This window comes from Protopterus annectens, chromosome 7.part0 (assembly GCF_019279795.1).
Source record: "Protopterus annectens isolate FY-2018-M chromosome 7.part0, PAN1.0, whole genome shotgun sequence".
Lineage (NCBI taxonomy): Eukaryota > Metazoa > Chordata > Ceratodontiformes > Protopteridae > Protopterus > Protopterus annectens.
Window position 1 is genome coordinate 625,211,554 of NC_056739.1, and position 17,084 is coordinate 625,228,637.

The window sequence follows — 17,084 nt, forward strand, 5'->3', positions numbered from 1 at the left end:
TGTGGAACATTGAGACAGTTTTGATCTTTTCGGGATGCAAAATTCATGAAGCTAAAAAAAGGCAACAGCGATAAATTATGTACAAACACATAGGTTCATACTAGGCTATCTGCCCTGGGGCAATTATAAGCCTAGCCCAATTCTGTATGGCTTACGCCACCCCTTGATTTGAGTATACTGTGCCCTTTTTAAGGTTTAGTTTACTGTGCGTCTAATAGTGACACGGGAGTAATCCCTGGGACAAACCTACGATCCCCCATCCACTTATCGAGATTCTTCTTGAAGAGATTCAGTGAGGTGCTCTGCCTCACATGAACTGGGATTCTATTCCAGAGCGAAGGGAGCCTCTGGGTTATGAACCTGTTCCTCCAGCAAGTTCTATTTATTTCTGTGCTGAGGTTCAAGTCCCTCAAGCGTGTGGCTCTAAGGGATTTAGATTTACTGAGGTGGAGCATGTCCATTAATTCTGGATTTGACATAGCTTTGTATGTCAGGCATAGATCGCCTCGAAGTAGGCAGTATGCAACTGAGTAGAGCTGGAGTTTTTTTAACCGAGCAGCATATGGCATCTGTTTGAGACCCTTGATCCTCTTGGTGAGATACTTTTGGGGTCTTTCTAATTGCTGCAGGTGTCGGGTAAGGTACATCCCAAAAGGGGCATTGTATTCTATGATGGGCCTGATGAGGGATGAATAAAGGGGCACGATTACCGCTCTTGATCTAGATGTGAAACCCTTCGTGATGAGGTGGGATATGTAGAAGGTCTTTCTAACCACTTTGACAATGTGGTTTTCAAAGGAGAGATTGCTATCAACTTGGGTTCCCCAGGTCCCTAATAACTTTCTCTGTACTTAATGGGTTTCCGCCTATGTGGCAATTTGTGGGCACATTGTTTTTGCCAAAGGGTATGACTAAACATTTTTTGGCATTTAGCTTTAAACCATGGCGCTGGCACCAGTTATCTGTCTCTGTGAGACCTTTTTGAAGAATGTTTGTCTCAGCTGGAGAGTTGATTATGGCGCCCAGTTTGCAGTCGTCTGCGAACTTGGTGAGCCATAGTCCTCCCACGTTTGCCTGTACCTCGGAAAAGTATATAGCGAACAAGAGTGGTCCCAGGACAGAACCCTATGGGATGCCACTTGTGACAGGTTTCGAGTCTGACATGGCTCCAGCAACTCTCACTCTGTGGGTTCTGTCTTTGAGCCAGTTTGCGACCCATCTTGTGACATAGGGATTTATATTTAATCTGAATAGCTTATCTATGATGCCCAAGTGGGGTATTGTGTCAAATGCCTTTGCAATGTCCAGATAGGCTGTGTGGACTACCTTCCCTTCATCTATGGCTTTGGTGACTGTTTCACAAAAGTCAACCAGGTTCAAAAGGCAGAATCTGCCCTTGACAAAGCCAAACTGGGTAGGATCTAGTGTCTGTAGGTCCCCAATGTCTTTGTTTATGAGCTCCATGATGATCCTCTCCATAGCCTTGCAGTCTAAGCTAGTCAGGCTTATGGGGCGATAGTTTCCAGGGTCCATAGAGGCTCCACCTTTGTGGGACCACTGTTGCTGTACGCCATTCTTTGGGCACATATCCTGTAGTGAGGCTGAGATTGTATAGCTGTTTTATTTGAGGGATTAGTTCCTCTTGGAGTTCATGTAGGACGCAACCTGGGATGCCATCTGATCCCATGAAAGCAGTGTTTTTTGCTTTGGAGAGGGCAGCCTTCACCTGAGCATCTGAGATGTTTGGGAGGCAGCCCTCTGCCGGGATAGATACTTGCTCTTTTGGGGGGGAGGGGGTGGAGAAGTTTGCACTGAACCGGTCTGCCAGGATATTGGCAATGTCTGTGGGTTCAGTGTATTTTTTGTTGTTTAGAATCAACTCAGAACAAGTCTGGGAGTTGCATCCCAGGTTTCTAACATAACTGAAAAAAGCCTTATGATTGTCTTTGGTGTCCTGTGCAATTTTTCTCTCGAAGCTGGCCTTGAAGGATTTTATGAGGGATCGTAATTTTTTGCTAGTACTGATCAGAGATGCCTTCCCTATTAGGGATTTTGCTCTATCATGTATTAGCTTCCTCCTTCTGTTGTATAGTTTATTTATGGCAGGGGTCCACCAGACTGGATGCCTGCCTTTGGATGACTGGGTCTTGGTTTTGTTTGGGATAGCATGATCCATGCATTCCTGGAGATGTCCGTAGAATGCATTTATATAGGATTCTGCAGTTTGGGCTGTAGTTTTCATTGGCCCTGGGGCCTTGAAGGATTCCACTTCAGTTTTGAGAAGTGAGAAGTTCGCTTTTGAGAAGTTTTTCACTGTGGTTTTCTGGGCTGGGGGTGGGGTCGGGATGTGGACATCCAGTGAAATTAATTTATGGTCTAATCTTACCAATGAGGGATATACTTCTGGTGTGGAGCATAGAGTCCCCATGTTGGTAATGATCAGGTATAGTATGTTGTCCCCTCTTGTGGGAGTGGTGACTAGTTGTTCCATAGCATTTGAGTTTATAATTTCCAGGAATCTTTGGGCTAAGGTGCTGGGGCTTGAGTAGTGCTCCCAGTCAATGTTTGGGTAGTTGAAGTCACCCAATATAATGGTGTTCGGAGAGATCTTCATGTTCTCCAATGTTTTCAGGAAAGCCGAATGGGATTCCTGACTTTGAGAGGGTGGTCTGTAGGATGCTATAAACTGAAAAGCAGTCTTGCCCACTGTTAGTTGCACATGGATGGTCTCCGATACTTTGTGCAATGCCACTAACCTGGAGTGTGGATATCCTTGATAAATATGGAAACTCCCCCTCCTTTTGTGGTTCGGTCTGGGTTTTGGGGCCGAAAAGCATGATATGAGGTATAGCCTGGTAGTGCTGGGGCGCTCTCTGGAGCCCTGAACCAGGTTTCTGTCACTGCACAGATATCGATGTTCTCCATACTGAGGAGAGCTTCGAGTGCGTGCATCTTGAGGTTAAGACTTCTGGCATTTAGCAGCATTACCCTTAGTTTCTTGTTCCTTGTGCTGTCTATGGGGGTGGGTTTGACTTTTGAGCCTTGCCTAAAAAAGGCACTATGGGGGTGGCAAGAGCCTTTGCCAATATCCGAAAGCCCAATGGTGACAGGTGCAAGCCGTCCCTGGCGAAGCAACGTGGCTTGTCGAGCATGTCATCCCAGGCTAACAGACACTAGATCCCCTTTGAATGACACCAAAATTTTAGCCAATTGTTAAAATCGATCATTTTGTCTTTGTACTGTGGCATCATTCTAGGTGAGGGTAAGATGCTGCTCAAGGTCAGGGTCATACCAGCCTGGGCTACATGATCAGAGAGCTCCTCTATGTCTCTTTTCATGTAGTCCAGGGAGGTACGTCTCAGGTCATTCACACCAGCATGTACAATGACTGAGTCATATTTTTATTTGCTTTGGAGTGACCAGAGCGCTTGCGTTGTGTCGGATTCTAGCACCCGACAGGCAGCTCACCGTGACCTTCTCTTTTATTCAGCCTGGTGAGCCGGACGTCAGTGTGTCTGACAATAGAGTCACCTATAACAAGAGTATCAGGTGGGTTACTCAGCCTTAAGGGCTGTGGCTGCTTGGCACACTGACTTTGTGGGTTATGTGTTGTGTGTGTTTTGTTTTGAGGTAGCGTTTGCTTGGATATCTGCTTTGGAGGTCTCTGCTGCTTAAATAGATTTTTATTTAGAGCCTCCAAGTATGTTTTTGTGTATTTATGTGTTTGGTTCGCTGATGTGGTGGGACTATGTGATAGTGGAATTGTGTTATGTGAGGTTACCTTCTCCTCCTGACTGGTTACACCAGTTTTGAGATGAGAGCTCAGCCTCCAGTTTGGCTAAATAGTTGCATCTCTCACATATATTTGAACCTGTTTGGAGGAGGAGAGGGTTGTCCGTGTACATGAGACAGTTGTAACATTGCCTCAAAATTCCCAGATTCACCAGCTGGACTGGAGAGGAAACCATTGACTGACCTTTGGACATGCTAGAGTAATAGGGAAACTGAATTTAAGATGGACCAATAGAGGACGGGGTAATCGTAGAGAGTATAAGAGTAAGTAGTGCTTATGGTTTAATAGTGCTAACTTGTAGGATTACTTAATTGGACCAGTGAAGGGCCTTAGAATGAGAATATGGTGTTTAAATTGAGAGATGGAGCAGTTCTAAAGGAAAAAGTGAAGAGCAGACTTTGTGGAGCCAGGAATAGTTTAAACCCAATTACGTGGCGCTGCCCGTTGTTGCGCTATGCTCAAAACCGTGCAAAAGAGGGTTTTAAGAGAGGAAGATGGAGTTTTGGAATTGACCCAAACTGGCCAATAAAACTACAGTTTCAAGTCAGTAACCACTCCCACAGGGGCAGGCAGGCTGCTCAATGTTTTTCACTGCCACTGATCAGAGAGACTTTCCTTTAGCCCAAGCAAAAAATGGCCTCACAGAAACTTACAAACAGTTCAAGAACAGCAAGCCTGTAACTGAACTTTTTTAAATTTCAGAAAAGTGGGAAAAAGCAAGAACTGGATCAAGAATAACAATATTTATGGAGACATGATAAAATGAAATTTTTAGGGGTATGGATTAAAAAAGATTCTAGTGTCTAGGATATGTAGGAAGAGACCAAACTAAAAATACAAAAACTGAGAAAATGGAAGCTTTGTTATATGGATACTAAGATACATGCAGTTAAAATGTTTTTAGTCTTTTTATTCTTATACACAGGTCAGCCATATTTCTATCAACCAGAGGAGAAGTTGTGGATGGCAATTAATAAAGAGCTGAAGGACTTCATCTGGGAAGGGAAGATGGCCAGAGTCTGGGATAAGCTGATTCTTCCAGTAGAACAGGGCAGACTGGGATTATCCAGTATGAAGGGGTATTTCAGAACTATACAGTTAAGACTGGGAATTTGGATGCTGCCCTTTACGAACAATAATCAGGTAGATGATTATATCCGTAAAGTTGCAGAAAGTATTCTAAGAACTAAACCAACATTGGAATGGAGAAAGAAGATTCTTCCAATAGGGATGACTGCAATTAGGGATAAAGACAATAGGCAAGAGGGGGGGCAGAAGTTATTGGTGAAAACTGGCAAAGGAACCGAGAGCAAATAACTAGGGAGCGAAAGATGACAGAATGGGAAGGCACCAAATATTTATTTGGACTGCAGGTTAGGGATTGCCTTCACTATCAGGGATTGATATCAGAGCATAGGCAAATAGAAATAAATAGGGGGGGGGGTCCTAAATGAAAGACCAGCACTGGTAGAGTTAATAGAATCTAGAACAAAAGCTGCCATTAAAAAATTAACTAGTACAGCATATAAAATACTGCACAGTAACTAAGAATCAGAGGAGGTTAGAAAGGACTGGGAAGACAGCCTGGATAAGCAATTCACAAAGGAACAGTGGGAGGATATGTCTGCCAAATATGCAACAAAATCTAGAGGATTTAGATTTTTGCCTGGAAATGTTTGCATAGACATTTTCATATACCAAGTAGACTCTAGAGAACTTCTCTTCAGGCAGGCGGTACATGTTGGAGGTGTGAAAGGGAAGAAAGAGGTAATTGGGAACATATTTTCTAGGAGTGAGGTGAGTTGGTGGGCTTTAAGGATTCCCTGTGGGTTGCTCCGTCAGAGATGCAGGGTGGACAGATTGGTCTGAGGAGGGAGATGACTTTTCTGAGCTATTTTACAGAATCAGTATTGCCTAGACATGGTAAGGCCTTTGTGTGTCTAATAATGGGGGCTGCCAAAAAAACAACTACTAGAAAATGTAAAACATATAACCCAACTATACTAGTAGTGAATATAGTAACTGAAAAAAAATAACTGAGATCTTTGGAAAAGGTAAGAGCAAACTACACAGGAAAAAAAAGGGAATTCTAGGAACACTACATATGAGGGAGGAATGAGGTCTAAAAGGCAGCAGGACTTAAATGAACTATGTAATGTCTGAGTGAGAAAGACTGGATAGATAAGTGATGTGTAAGGGTTTGAAACTGGGAGTGCGTCAGTATGGTTTGTGAGGTAAAATGCTTGCGACTAGGGTTGTGTCTGTGGTTTTTCATTTATATAGACGTATGAATGCCTATTTAGTAAATGGTTTAATAAAGATGTTTCTTGTTAAAAAAGCAGGAACTGAATAATTTATGTAATATTACTTAGGTTATATGATATATAGCAACTTATATGAAGTATACGGTTTATGTTAATATACTTCTATATGAATGTAAACTTGCCTGTCACAAGTGATAATTAAAGGTGTGAGAAAAAAGGGTTTATTATATTGCTCTGGTTGTTCTGACATGAGGGAAAAGGGACAGCAAATATGCAATGTACTTTCAAGTGATCAGAAAAAACTCATGTAACCAATCTAGCATACATAAAAAAATTTACAATTAAGTGCTTTAAAAAAACATTCAACATTAACAATATGGGGACAACAGAATCCAATGCTATTTTACAACACAATGGTACCTCATCATAGTAGTAAAACAATACATTACCAGAATCTGTTCCCTGCTGTTATTATAGTAAAGAGAGCTCTTCACATTCCAGTAAGCACAAAGGGAATCAAGACGAACAAGCTGAAAAAATACAAATAAAAAGTGACAAAAAATAAAAATAAACATCCTGTAAAAGCCTAGAATATTCTTTTCCATCTATAGGCATATTAATTTTCTCTAAACAGTAGTGTAATGCATTAGCTTTGGCCATGCTGGTTTAAAAATGAGCCATAACATTTACCATCTGTTCCTCAACTACTATTTGAAACTGATGCAGTAAAATAAATGATTTTTCTGAAGGTCAAAATCTGAAGGGAGAAATGCAACACTGAGGAAGGTAGGAAAGAAATGCAACCAAATTACAATTATGAAGAGGGACCTAATACTGTAAAGATGTGAATTACCTACTGTTTTGGTGAGTACCTCATACAACTTCAGTTTCATCACATTCATGGTTTTACAATAAGCCTTTACAAAACTGAGTTGAATGCCTAAGAATCCAAATGTGGGTGAAAGCCACAGCAAAGGTTCCATGGTTAAACCTCAGAGGCAAAACCATATTTAGCCTTGAAAAGTCACTCATGCTTCAGTTGTCTTGTGAATGCCTCTCTCAAATAAGTGTTCCTGTTTCAAAGGCATCAGCAAACACTCTGAAAAGGAAGGTGTAAAGGTTGCCATGCCTCTGGTGGAAGGAACTAACAAGGTCCCTCAACAGCACTGCCCAAAGACATAAAAAAATCAATGTACATCACAATCCACCTGAAAGGGGTTTACCTACCTACAGGGTTCTAACACACAACACAAGCCCCAATCCAAATAAAAATTCCCTAGGCTTCATACAATTTCTCTCTCTCCCCCAGCTCTTACAAACTGCCAAGCATGGGATGATCAATGAACATGGTGGACAGTAATTCCAACTCAGACAAGATAAAGTTGCAAGGGGAAACATTGCGTGTCTGAATGAAATGCTGAGTCTTGACAGCACTGGTGTTTTCCCTAGCAGCTCATGCACCACATTAGCAAAGGCAGTCACTTACATGCAGACCCCCCCTCAGACATTCAGACATCAATGTACACATATTCACATCCACACACTCATACACTTACATGCATGCTCCAATACACAGAAACTCCATCGCCATATAAACTCCCTTAGGATAACTAGTCAAGCAGATATGCACAGTCAGCCTCACTCAGGCCCATGCAGGTATGGGTACCCACACAAGCCTTTGTTCAACTTAACTTTATTTCTAGTATGCCCAGAGGGCTGAGTGGGTAAACCACTGTCTTCTCATAGCACTAAGCTTTGCTTATTTGTGAACATTTTACATTATTGAATCATTCAGCTGAGCAATTAGAGACTTGGGAACATTTCAGGGTAACAGCACATGACTATTTAGCACCGGCCACTATTCCAACTGTCTCTTCAGCTTGAGTGGGGAAGTGGTGTCAGAATAAGAAAGGATTAGCATGATGCCTAAACCTTATGAAAGAAGGTTTCTGCATTTCAAATATTTTCTGATTCCAAACATAACTCTGCTGCCCCCACAGGGAAGGCAGCTTTATTCTGAGCACAAGAATGTCCCGCCCCCACTACCTCATTTATAGTAATCACAGCCACACCCACAGCTCACCCTCACATCAACTCCACCAATCACAGCTCCTCAAGTCAGATCACATTATACCACACTAACTTGCTCCACACAGACATACTCCCAATCACTCATTCCCATTAGGCATTTTTTACATCACCCACACTACTTACCCATCCACATATAGTGCAACCCTATAATTCCTATTCAGACCCCCACCTAGTACCATCTTAAACTTTATAACCATGACTATCCCACAACTAAGTCTAGTCTGTCTTCTCATAATTCTTTATAACACCACAAGTTATCACTCTAGTAATTTCTCTAAACTTAGTAGCACAACAATACATTATGCATTCATATACAGACACCACACATTATAATATCTGCCCACAATTGTTCAAGAACTATATAACAGACCAATTCAAAACTTAACACATATGCTCTCATTCCTACTCCAAAAAAACACAATACTTTTTCACACTCCTCACCAAACTCCATCTCTACCACCATTTTAACACCAAGCTCACCATAAATGGGGATATACACCCCAACCCCGGCCCAAATCCATCCTGTCCAACACAAACTGCTCCAACACAAATGTCAGGACATAACACCCCCGCTATCTTCATCCCTGGGCAAGTCAACAGCAGCAGCAAAACCAACCATCTTTTAATGCTAATTAATATTAGAAGTATCAAAAATAAAATACCTGAACTCCAGGCCACGATAGCACACTACTCCCCAGACATAGTTGCTTTAACAGAAACCTGGCTAAATAAAAACATAGCTAACTCAGAAGTTCTCCCTACCGGCTACAATATCATTAGACAAGACAGACCACTTCGTAAAGGGGGTGGAACTGCCTTACTGTACAAGTAAAGCTTAACTGTATGTCAATTACCAAACTCCTACCCCTCCTCCAATAATTGGGACATACTTATCTCAACTTTAACTTCACCCTAAAAAGGTAATCACCACAATTGTGATCTATATTCCACCTGGTAATGCACCTGCTAGCCTTTAAGACTTCCTATCCTGGTGTTCTTCCACATACTCCACCAAGTAATCTAATAAATCTCCATGGCTACCAGCAGCTAGTCCAAATTCCAACTAGATGTGATAAAAAATCTAAAAGAGACTCCAATCCTTGACTGGGTCCTAACAACCACACATTGTACCCCCACGCAGGCAGTCTCCCAAACACCTTAAGTGACCACAACATAATATACTTTATACATAGTAAAACAAACCTATGCAAAACCACTAACTACATATCCACTAGAATTCAAAAAAATTCTCTCCTGAGGTCCTCAATACTTTAACTGTGACTGGACCCCCCTAAAAACCCTCCCACTTGACCAGGCTGTAGCATATTTCAACAAAACATTTCTACAACACCTAGACACTGTCGCTCCATTGCGCAAAATCAAGGTTAGAACCTCTACAATCCCCTGGCTCAGTAAAGAAACCAAACAAATCCTCAACTCCACAGACACTGCCTGGCTTTAATATAAAAAAAAACAAACACAAAGCCTAAGTACCAAGAACTGCGCAACTGTGCAAAAAAATGCATTAGGCTGGACAAAAAAATCCTACTACACGACATTACAAACTAAATACCAACACAACCCCCAAATGTAAACCAACTACTAAAACCCACCCAAAAGGCTACCCCCAAACCAACCACCCCTGACACTAAAGTTCCTTCCTCACTACCCCCCCCCCCAACACAAGTAACACTAATACGAGCTTTACCCTCAAAACAGTTTCCACCACTTCAATCAAAAGTATGCTCTCCAAACTAAAAACCTCATCAACAGCAGCTGACCTACTCCCTAACTATTTCTTGTAACACAGCAGATGCTATTGCTATCACAATCTCCACTCTCATAAACAGATCAACTGTTGAAAACTATGTGCCCAAACTCTGGAAAATATCCTATATTACACCCCTGCTTCATAAACACAGTAAACAGTCTCAAAAATGAAGGCCTGCAGGTGTCAACTCTTTTTGGATGTGTCCAAAGCATTTGACACAGTCTTGCACCAAATCCTGCTTAAACTAAACCAATATCACCTATCAAATTCCACTCTTACCTGGTTCCAAAGCTACATAACTGACAGGTACCAAGCTGTGAAATGGGAAATTCTCTCTCCTCACCTGCCCATAACTATAGGAGTCCCACAGGGTTCTATTTTAGGACCACTACTATTCACAATCTTCACAAATGACCTCCACACAGCATGCATCTATCATTCAGTATGCAGATGACACTACCTTAATCTGTGCTGCACAAAACATTCCCACCCTCCTGCAAACAACTCTACTAGCATTCTATGACGTTGAAAACCATCTAACCAAAGCCCAACTTGTCCTCAATCCAAAGAAAACTCAGCTTATGATTATAATCAGTTCTAACAAAAACACTGATAAGTCAATTCACTATCTACCCAACGAATGCTACTCTAATCGCTCCAGTGGCACAGGCTAAGCTATTGGGGATAACCATAAACTCCCACCTAAAATTTGATAGTCATCTCAACTTAACTATTAAAAAAGTACATGCCAAACTGGGATCACTCTACCTTATCAAGCCATTTCTTACCAACAGCACAAGATTAGCCATTGCTCGCTCCCAACTTCTATCCACTCTATTCTATGCATCTCCCATTCTGACTAATCTCAACAAAACTGAACTAAGCAAAATGGAAGCCTACTATAACAGAATTGCCCACTTTGCTGCAAACTGCTCATATAGAGCTCATCACTGTACTGCTTTGAGACAGCTCCACTGGCTTGAACTGCCCAATCTCCTAACCTACAATCAGCTCTGCCTCTTGTCATTCTATTACCTCCCCAATAAGTGTCCTGCCCTCAAAAACTTAGTACAAGTTTCTTCTTCTTGAGCTTCTGGAGCATTTCTCCCCGGGCCTCCGCTGAAAACAGGATCTGTGGAACCTAGTCGGACTTTCCCGGTCAACAAATAATAAATAACCATCACTCAGCCAAAAGGCCTCTTAGACCATCAAGCAAACTACTACTAGAAGTCACCAACAGCTACAATAGCTCTGGAGATGCACTATATAGTAGTTCAGTGGCTACAAAATGGAATTCTGTCCCCACTAGCATTCAAAACACATCATCCAAAGCCTCCTTTAAAGACCTCATCAGGCAACATCTCAAGCAAAGTGGGCAGTGCCATGGTTGCTCCCCCAGGCTAGTGAAAGCGGATAAGGTACACATACTAAACCTAGAGTACTTGATTAAGATTGAAAACTATTCTCACAAACACTGGCTAATCTACAATGTATGTACTGTACCTGTGTACTATGTATGTATTGTATCTGTGTTCCAAATATCAGCTCTAGACCACAACCTTTATTTTTAAATTAATATTTTTTTGTTTGTTCTCTCCACTCTGTTGATGTGCTGCATACCACTGTAAAAACATGTCTTTTGTAATTTGTGTATACTGATCATGTCTAAATGTATCTGTAATTTTTCTATGTGGAGCTTTTCTCCCCGGGCCTCTGCTGAAAAAGGGCCTTTTCGGCTCAGACACCCCCGGTTAACAAATGTAAAATAAAGTTAATTTAAGACAAAAACTGTCTATTTAAAAAAAAGCTGACAAAAAAAAAAAAAAAAAACAGTCCATAGTCACCACAAAATCACAATGCTACCACACTGCACAAGTCATTTTACTATCATTACTAACAAAACATCATTTAGCAAAATTGTACCACCCACCTGGGACTTGCTTCCAGAGACTCACAAATTCCAATAATCTTCAGGAATTCACTAAACCGTTAAAAATACCTTTTGGAGTCAAAAATGTGTGACAGCTTCAGCAAACATGCCTGCATTGTTGCAAAGACTTCCTTTAAAGTTTTAAGTCTGGATTATTAACAGATCAGTGCTTCAATTTGAATTTTAAGATGCTGAATTACTTCATTAATGTGAATATGCTTTGTAGTTATATACGTAACCTTTTTCTCTATTATATTTGTCCTATCTACACAACAGTCTTTAATCTGTGTACACAGGATAGATTTCATATGAATGCATCTAGGTCCAGGCTAAGAATGAAAAAGACATGCAGCAGCCCCTGGTAGACCTATAGTCTCTGGTAAGGGCTCCATAACTGAAGCTTTGTTTGCCTATCATACTGTTTATTTAAAGCCACTGTTATCAGGGGGTAAAAGCTAGGATAAAGGACACCACTGAATTTCTGAACATTACTTCTGAAGCCCAATTGCAGTCAAATTGGTTACTATGTACATTAGACGTTACGTCTTTATATACCCATATTCCTCACTGGGCAGGATTGTGTGCTTTAGAATATTGGTTAAATAGGATGTCCTTATACAGCCCTGGTCTCAATGCATTTTTGTTATGCTTAACAGAGCATGTGTTATCTAAAAATGTTTCTTTCTTCAACACTGCTTTTTTGCAATTGAGAGGTACAGTGATGGGTGCATCGTTTGGGCCCATTTATGCTGACCTTTTTATGGGGTATTTGGAACAGATAATACATGATGTACATAGTAATATTTTTCTTTGAGAAACTGACATTTGGCATAGATTTTGGATGACTGCTGGATGGTGTAGAAGTCAGACTCTGTATATTTACAGGAATTCATCCAATATTTGAATGAAAATAAGTGGGGCACCAGATTTACAGTAAACTATGATGTTACATCCATTTCTTTTTTAGATTTTACTGTCTCTAAATTATCTGATGGAACTTTGTCCAGTACATTATACAGAAACCCCCACCATTCAAATACATTACTCGACGTCTCCAGTTGTCATCCTAAACATATTACAGCCAAAATACCTAAATCACAGTTTATGAGAATACAAAGAATATGTTCCAATACTGAAGATTACATACATTTTGATAATGATCTCATAGGACGGTTTGTCGAACGGGGTTATCCACTGGCACAAGTTAGGCAGACTAGTAGGGAGGTACTATCGTTTTTAAGAAGTGAGCTTTTGAAATATAAAAATCGTGGCCCTTGCTCAGGCAACAAAATCAGATTCACTACCACTTATGGTAGAAACACTCATTTAGATATGATACAACAACACTGGGACATTCAATATTAACAGATGGCAGGCTGTGTGAGCTATTCGGTCAGAGATGTTTATTTTCTTTTCGGAAATAGACAACTTTTAGTTACTTTAGCAATTATAAACATTTTTTACCCTCAAATTCTGTGCGGAGGGGCATGGCTAGGATGCTGAACTGATAGCTGCACTTCATTTCAGCTCTCTTACCTCAATACAATTCCTGACAGGAATTTTACAAAATAATATTTAATTTGAAGAAATTTTTTATTACTAACTTATTTCTAATAACTCTGAGCATCTATAAGAAAAATTTTATTGTCAGAACTTGAATAATTCCTGTCAAATTAATTACTGGAAAATCAGCACCAATATCAGCTTTACAGCATGAGTCATCTAAGGAATACAGCACAAGACTCTTCTCTCAAAAAAGACCTGCAGTCTCTCATTACAAATATACAGGAACTTACAATAAAAATCGAAAAGATGGACAATAAAATAGATACTTTTAAAGAAAAGTGCTCACAACAACTGGAACAGCTTCAAGAAATGTTTACACAGCAGAAAGGACAGATATCACTTATTGAACAGTCATTAAGTGACATTGACACTAGAGTTCAAGTAGAAGAACAACAAACTGAATTCTTACTTCAACAGAATACATATTTACTAGAAAAACTTGATGATATGGAAAACCGAACAAGAAATAATATTAGAATATATGGTCTACCAGAAAAATCTGAAGGGGACAATATGATAAACATTCTTACCACCTGGATACCAGATGTAACAAAAATACCTGAAGCTCTTTCATATGGTATAGAACGGGCACATAGATCACTAGCAGCTTCTGGAAATGCTTCTTCTCCGGGTAAGAACAAGCCGAGATCTATAATTGTGAGACTTTTTTCTACACAAGATAAAGATCTTATATTAAGAAATGCTTGGGCAAATTCTCCCATCAAATACAATGATTCATTAATAAGATTTGACAATGATTATTCTACAAAGGTCGTATCAAAAAGAAAATAATTTCTACCAATAATAAAAACCTTGAAGAAAAAGCAACTGAAAGTCCATCTTTTATTTCCAGCAAGACTGAAAGTTTTTCTACCAAATGGAATAAAAATCTTTGAAACAGTAGATTCAGCAATAAAATACCTTACCAACAACAACATCCTAACACATGAAGAATCTATGGACTGGACAATAAGTACACCGAAGAGAAATGCTGAAGTAAATAATTGGAAAACTGTTGAGCAAAAGAAAAAAAAACTAAAGGACAAATAATCTTACATATGTTATATTCTGTAAAAATCTAAATAATAATACTAAAAACAAAAGAAAAGTTCTTACTGTCTTCAAGTTACACCAAAACAGGTACTGTTTTCAATTATACTTTAAATGCCAAAATTAGCATAAATGTAAATACATTTATCTTAAATCACATCAGCATACTAAGCATAATTTAAACATTACTCTATTTTTCATTATTATCCATCTATTATTTACATATTCTTAATCAGAGTAATCAATGCATAATAATGTTCCCAAATAGTTTATTTATTTATTTCTTTATTTATTTTCTCTGTGTTTTGTTGTTTTTATTTTTCTCTTCTTTTTATTAAATCTTCATTAACTTATAATACTTTCATCAGTACATGGTTATATTGCTTAATAGGTATAGTAATGGCTGCTATATAACTTATTATTAGTTACATCCCTGATAGTATTACTTTTATAAGTTAAAAGTGTCCCTGTTTGGATAAACGCTAATGCTGGGCAGAAATGTGTTGCTTTTGAAATGAAGTATTTCAGTTAGGATGTATCATAAGACTACTTTAAATAATCTTAAAAGAAGTTCTGCCTTTGACCCATATGCACATACTGATATAGTCCAGTGAAAAAACATGTTTTAAGTGATATTTTGAGGCTATAAGTCATGTGTGTTGTGGCTCCAGGCATCCGGAGTTGAAAGATGCTTGTGACTAGCTTAGATATCCTGTTGTCCTTTCTTTTGTAGAGAAATAAGGCATAGCATGTTTAAAATGCAAAGTTTGACAGTTGTGAACACTACTCCACAAACTAGAGTGCTCACGTGCCACTACATGAGTTTGTCACCAAATAAGAGGAGGGAAAAGAAAAAAGAAAAAACACATACCTTTTCCCCGCTTGGTTCTCGAGACAATTTAACAGCCACAAACATCACTAGAAACTTGAGTTACTTATTGCTTGTTGCATTTACTTGTGTACGCCATCCCCTGACTCTTTCTAATTGATGTCTAGTCAGAAAATAAGCTAGGTTCACATTTAAAGATACAGAAACCTAAATTCCTTCTAAGGAAACAAATAATATAAAAGGTTCATATAAATATACATAGATATTTATTTTTGAAGCACTTTCAGTTTATGGCTACTGATGTCTTCTAGCACCTTGATAGATAAGGACATATATCTGCTTGTCTTTCTATCAGTTTAGATTTCCAGACATTTTAGCTATCCCTTACTATGTTTTATACAGCAGAGTTTAAAAGCAGAAATTAATCATCAGCAAATAAAATCACTGCTGTTTTACAAATTCTCTAAAGAAACTAGTAAATGTCAAGCAACTGACAGGTTTGTTTTGGGGAGGGTTGCCATTTCCCACGCTGGTGCTCCTGCAGAATACTACTGATGTCCTGCTGCCAAGGTATGCCCTCGGGTGGGCAGGTGGGATGCAACAAGAAGGTTGGATGTGCATTTGGCAAATCAAACCTTTAGATGGCGGTATGGTATACTAGATGGAGAAAGTGGAAGCAATGATTGTATAGGCAACTATAATGAGTAACATAATAGTGGATTTGACCCGGTGTGTCAATTATACAATGTTTATATCCCATGTGGCTTTGGGCTTTGTCGAAGCATTTGTGTTCTACACACATATTGTGTTGGATCTGATTTGAGTGGAAGGGGGAGAGGCTTAGCCCACACCCTAATTTGTTACTGGGTTGCCATGCATAATGGGCATGCATTGTGGCAGGTACTCAACGGGCTATCCATCCTTAGATGGATCATGCTGTTCCCGTTTGCACATCTGAATGGTGACTGCGGCTGTGCTCTTCTTGTTATGTTGCCTGGCTGTGGCTTCACCCTTCTTATAGTATTGCCTGGCTTTTTACATTATCAAGAATGACAATACTAGTGTAAGCGGGTAGATCATGTTACTGTTAGTGTGGACAAGGATGCTTGACAATGCAACTATGATTCTTGGACCTTTCTGCAGACGGGTGTGTTGTCTGGCAGTTGAGAGCCTGGTTGTTCCTGATCAGCGGACCTGTATTTTCGTGTTTCAATGTGACTGCATGAAAGGATGCCAGTATTGGTCTGCAAGTTTGGTGGGCAGTAGATTTGTTGGGGATTGATTTGAGGAGACACTTGTATTATGGCTGGGGCACTTGACATTTGATAAATGTATCCTCTCAATGATGCGTTCTGTCTGGTCATTGGCTGTAAAACAACTTTTCTGAGAAATATTGTTGTGGTGCCAGTTAATGATTTGGATTAAATGTTTCTATATACAGTCGTGAAGCAATTGCCAGGATAAAATGGTACTCTTGCAGTGCATGGATCATCGTGGCTGTCCTCCGATGTTGGAGGAAAACAAGCTTCTTGGACACCTTTTTGACGTGGTAAAGGTGTTACCCCATGGCTTGAATACGTTTTGTCTCTTTGCTGCAAAATGGGTTGGGAATTTTGGCCTGTAATATTTTCGTACATGGTGGTTTGAATCTTGGCAGCTTCCACTGTTTTGATGTGTTCTCCAGTATACTTTTATTCAGTCATAGGATTGAATTACTGGTGTTGAGTAGGTCAGGATTGTATCTCCAGCACTTGTTGTCAGCAGATAGACGCACTGGTTGGGTGTCAGTC

General features: G+C 39.8%; 1 protein-coding gene across 1 annotated transcript in view; it reads right to left on the reverse strand.

Annotated features, from left to right (window-relative positions):
• The window catches only part of VPS13C (vacuolar protein sorting 13 homolog C), a 6,956,796-nt gene that overhangs the window by 5,937,633 nt on the left and 1,002,079 nt on the right, over nucleotides 1–17,084 (reverse strand). The window contains exon 10 of the mRNA XM_044076309.1: nucleotides 6,507–6,587. Coding sequence (XP_043932244.1) covers nucleotides 6,507–6,587 — 81 coding nt within the window. The remainder of the gene's footprint in view (nucleotides 1–6,506; nucleotides 6,588–17,084) is intronic.